Source organism: Brachyistius frenatus, unplaced genomic scaffold (assembly GCF_029030835.1).
Source record: "Brachyistius frenatus isolate BFR_SWC_R1_liver_20210118 unplaced genomic scaffold, ASM2903083v1 Contig_551, whole genome shotgun sequence".
In the NCBI taxonomy this organism is placed as follows: Eukaryota; Metazoa; Chordata; class Actinopteri; family Embiotocidae; genus Brachyistius; species Brachyistius frenatus.
The window spans coordinates 45,001-50,000 of NW_027211150.1; the positions used below are offsets into that span (position 1 = coordinate 45,001).

The 5,000-nt window shown below is 44.3% G+C and overlaps 1 protein-coding gene across 1 annotated transcript in view; it reads left to right on the plus strand.

Moving 5' to 3' along the window:
* The first annotated feature begins 1,415 nt into the window (after positions 1–1,415).
* The window catches only part of cfi (complement factor I), a 12,075-nt gene continuing 8,490 nt past the window's right edge, over positions 1,416–5,000 (plus strand). Inside the window, exons 1-7 of the mRNA XM_069688255.1 lie at positions 1,416–1,605; positions 2,227–2,411; positions 2,577–2,730; positions 2,949–3,012; positions 3,094–3,247; positions 3,635–3,834; positions 4,671–4,784. Coding sequence (XP_069544356.1) covers positions 1,531–1,605; positions 2,227–2,411; positions 2,577–2,730; positions 2,949–3,012; positions 3,094–3,247; positions 3,635–3,834; positions 4,671–4,784 — 946 coding nt within the window. The 5' untranslated portion in view covers positions 1,416–1,530. The remainder of the gene's footprint in view (positions 1,606–2,226; positions 2,412–2,576; positions 2,731–2,948; positions 3,013–3,093; positions 3,248–3,634; positions 3,835–4,670; positions 4,785–5,000) is intronic.

Consider the following 5,000-nt stretch of genomic DNA (forward strand, 5'->3'; position numbering starts at 1 on the left):
AACAGTGTGAATACAATTAATTGTTAAATTTATAGCGTCTCTATATCTTTCTGCAGAATATGATTATAGTCAAATAATGAAAAATAATTTAAAAGCCGCAGCTCATTCCCTGCCTGGTTTCCAGCCCATTAAAAGCTGTCACGTGCTCGATATCGGCCTCCCGTTCCATTTGGTTTTGATTTATGAACATGAATGTGATTCTGAATATGAAGCTGTCACTGATCTGTCGGCACAAAGTCTCTGTTCAAAACGAAATAAATCCACCTGAGCTGAAAGATTGTCATCATTGTTTTTCCTGTCTTTTATCCTTTTGGGTTTCTGCCTGGAAATGATTTGAACTTGCAAAGTTATGGATTTATTGATTGACTGGTTGATTTTGTTGTCAAACCTTCGGGAACAATTTGAGCCAAATATGCTCAGCAACCAATCAGTGAGTCATTGTGACGCTCTGAAGAACGAAGATTTGGAAACTCTGCTTTCTTGAAACACTGTTGAACATTAACTTTTCCACGTGTTTGTATTTATGTCATGAAGTTCAGTTCTTTTGCTTTCTTACTCATCTGACCGGTTGATCGATGGTTTTGGACGTTTATTAACAAACGCTTCACATTATTGTTTGTCTTTTACTAAAATGTGCATTTTGGAAATCCTGGGTTTCCTCTGCAGTTTGGCATTCAAAGGACTACAATACCCATCAGCCTCAGCTGCTGTTACTGTGACGATGAAACCAATCGATGCTGCGTGTAATCTAAGCGTGTGATCTTTTGATTCATCTCATGGATGTTTTGATTGAAATGCACCCTGGGAGTTGTAGTTGAGTTTTTTTCCTTCAGCTTCAAAGGCTCACACATGGCATCTTTTTCTCGACGGATGTCACAACAGCAAAAAAGCTTTTTATAAAACCCCTGAAGTCCGTTTATTACTGAACAAACAAATCAGGACAAACCTGAGAAGGAAACACAACAAAACATACGTTTAACACCGGAAATAACACGTACTTTCTACAAATTAAGCAAGAAAACTAAACGAAACTTGTTTCCAAAGTCTGAATCTCTTTATACCGTACAAAGAAAGATGGGAACCATTGGAAAAAAACGAGTTCACGTATTGTATTCATCGTTAACAAGTCCAGATGATCAGCTGCACCTCTGACAACAGATTCAATTCAAATTTAAACCAGCTTCATAAAAAGATCAAAAATCCAAACTCAAACCATCTAATGATGGACGATGGCGCTCAAGTTCAACCCTGGAGCTGCATCACCGCCCACATATGTGTTTGTGGTGGCCAGATTGTGTCTGCTGGATCGATGGAGGTTACAAGGCCGTGGACTCGTGTGTCCTCACCGACCACATAATGATTGACAGACGTCACTCCTCCCTGCGAGAGAGAAAACCTGCCTCTGGACCTGCAGCCGTCTCATTATTAAAAAGATTTGGATTTAGTCTGTAACTTTCTTCTTTTGTCGATAAGTAATAGTATTTCTGGGAGAACGAGAAGGAAGAGAACATTTTGAAATCAGGTGTGTTCATGTTTGTCAGGATGAAATCAGTTTCTTTCCTGTTGCTGTTTCTTCCCATCGTTCACTCCCAAATGCCAAATCAGGTGAGTTTTATCCTTATTTAAGAGTTCATAAAACATTTACTTGCATTACATAGAAGACAGTTGTGTAGTTCTGTAACTGTGATGGTGAATAGTTGAAGTGTGCGATGGTCAGATGACGTCAGCAAAATAAGAAACTAATTTCAATCCAAATCCAACTCTAATCCAAACAGGTGAGTTGATGGAGCGGAAACTTTATATTTTACGTTAATTTAGCCAGAATATTAAAGCCTACGAAGTACAATTGGCGACATGTTTCAGATGGCCAATCATTTGCCGACGGCCAGAGTCGTGTTTACTTATTTAATGAATGCTGCATTAAGCTACGCTAACAGAACAACAACATCCCGATAGAAGGATAATATAATGTAATCTCCAACCAGATCATAAACGACTCTGTTGCCTTGGTGTCTGATGAACCTCCGGACTTACTGATCTGCCAGTAAAACTCTAATTTCATCACGCCACCACCAAGGCAGTCGCTCTTAGTCGTTTTAATGAGCTCTCGCCGTCTTCAACCAAAGACCGAACTTTACCAGTTCGTTTATACAAAGTTGTGTTTCATCTGCGTAAAACTTTACGGGCCGTTCTGTTCTACTGATTTGTAACCGGGTTGTGTTTTAGTTGCCCGTCCAGATGAATCCACCACATTATGACGATCGAGTAGACACAAGCCCCGCCCCCACCACAAGGGTCACAAGCCCCGCCCCCACCACAGGGGTCACAAGCCCCGCCCCCACCACAGGGGTCATCAGCCCCGCCCCCACAACCGACGAGTTTCTGGGTCCACTTGAGTGTCTGGAGCAAAAGTTTGTATTTTATTAGCATAAATTTTTTTTTTTTTTTTTACATTTTTCTTTCTGTGGCCAAGACGAGGTCTTTGATTGGCTCGTGTAATTTAACGATCTGTGTGTAAATAAAGAGATCCAGTTTGAGTTTGGAGCTTGTATGAAGTGTCGGTCTACATCCGTCAGGCGGACTCGTGCGTCATGTGACCTGGTGTTTTGTGCTCCGTGGGAGCGTTGCATCACAGGACGTTGCTCCTGTAAACCAGCCTACCTGTGTCCCACCGAGGACGTCACCGCAGTCTGTGGCCGAGACGGCAGGAAATACCGATCCTACTGCCAGGTAACGTCTCACGGTGCTGCCGGGTGTCCGCCTACATGTCCGGTCAAGAATCAGAACCAGCACACTTTTACAGCCTTTAAGACTTCGTCCGGTGGTTAATAGTGCAACTCTTCCAAAATCAGGAGAAAATAATAAAGAAACGGATTGTGGACATGACAACGTTATCACGAAGGCACGCCAATCTCTTGTGTTTGAAAACAATGTTCATCTTTTTCCAGGTGATGGCGCTCTCATGTCGGACCAAGAAGTCCACCATGTCCCACTTTGGAGAAGAATGCAACGGTTCGGTCTCAGATTCATTCGCTGCCTTGTGATGTTTGTTGTTATTTATTTCATGTTTCATGCATCTCTCTTTCACCACAGGTCTAAAGTTCACAAGTTCAATAGAGAAGGACTCAGGACTGGTGGAGATCTTTGTTCCTGACGCCACTGGAGAAGGGCAGCAGCTGCTGGTGTGTTCGGACCTGTGGGACATGGCAGCTGCTAACGTGGCCTGCAAGGAGAAGGGGGAACCAAAGTGAGAGGAGATATATTTACATGAAGTTCAGAGTGTTCCTGAACGCAGCACAGTGCTGCACACGGAGCAGCAGGAAGCAACGACCTCCATCAGGAAGTAAACTGCTCCAGTTTCAGGTTTCCATGGTGACATCACTAATGTTCAGGTACCAGAGGTCAGAGGTCACGTTAACGTGAGGAACTCAGTGATGATGATGAACTCTGAATACTTCCTGATGGAGGTCGTTGCTTCCCGCTGCTCCCTGTGGAGCACCGTGCTGCGTTCAGGAACACTCTGAACTTACTGATCCATCTTTGTATACATGGTTTACAGTCGAAGACCATCATAAACAAACTACAGACTTTATTTTGTTCGTGACTCACAGTTCTGTTCACCTCGGTTCTACAGGGGCGCCGTGTCGGCGGGTTCCGTGTCGTACAACTCTCTGACGGCTGACGGTGACGAGAGGCTCCCCGACAGCTGCGTTAGCGTCCGTTGCCAAGGCTACGAAACGTCTCTAGCCGAGTGCGTCCTCTACAACAAGGTGAAGCTTCAGAACGCTACGGTTGCTACTGCAGCCTGTTACGAGGCGTCACAAGCACCAGGAGGTGAGTACCAACAGTCGGTTTTCTGCAGGTTTTATTGACTGAGCTCAAGAAAACAACCACGACAGACAACGAGTACTCCTTCAGGAGAAAGAGGAACTCTTTGAGACCAGAGAGGCTGAATTTGGTGTGGATGAACTGATCATCACCGGTTGAGCGAAGTTTAGCTGAGATCAGAAGTTGGAGAGTCCACCCTGATCCTCACTCATCACCTGCTGGCCTGATTGAAGCAGATTCTCAGCCGAAACAATACCGGACGGAAATCAGCAGTCCTTGAACTTTCCAGGGAACTAAAGGTTCCCTTAAAGGTCCCGTTGAAAAAATCAAAGGCTGTTTTCCTACATCATTTTGTGAAAATACAAACTGATGATACAATTTTAGGGTGGACGTTGAAACGGCAGGTTGTTGTCTGGAGTTGAGGTTGGATCTCCTGGATCTCTTGGATCTCCTGGATCTCTTGGATCTCCTGGATATCTTGGATCTCTTGGATCTTTTAGATCTCTTCCTCCTGGTTCAAAACCCATCAACACCTGGACTTCCTCAGCTTGTGAACATTTGCAGATTTCTTTTAATAAAGATGTCAATAATGCTACAACAATGCACGCTGAAACCCCCTGAATCCTCTGAAGGTTCCTCCAAGCCGAGCAGAGTCTATCTTCCTTCTTAGCTTTTGTTTTTTTGAGTTTCCCAAAAAGGTTGAAAGTTGCTCAGTTGAGTTCGTGGCTATTTCGTACAACGTTTGAAGACGATCATAACGGCCTTCATGAACAACCATTTTATGAAACTTGATATTTCTGCACGCTCATTTTGTTGTTGTTGATCTTTAATCTGTGTTTCAGAGAAGGAATGTTTCTCCGGCTTCGTCTGTGCAAACATGAAGTGTGTCGCTCTGAACCAGACGTGTGACGGCGTTGACGACTGCGGCGACCGCAGTGACGAGATGTGCTGCAAAAGTAGAGCAAACACACACACACACACACACACACACACACACACACACACACACACACACACACACACACACACACACACACACACACACACATACATACACACACACACACACACACACACACACACACACACACACACACACACACACACACACACACACACACACACACACACACACACACACACACACACACACACACACACACACACACACA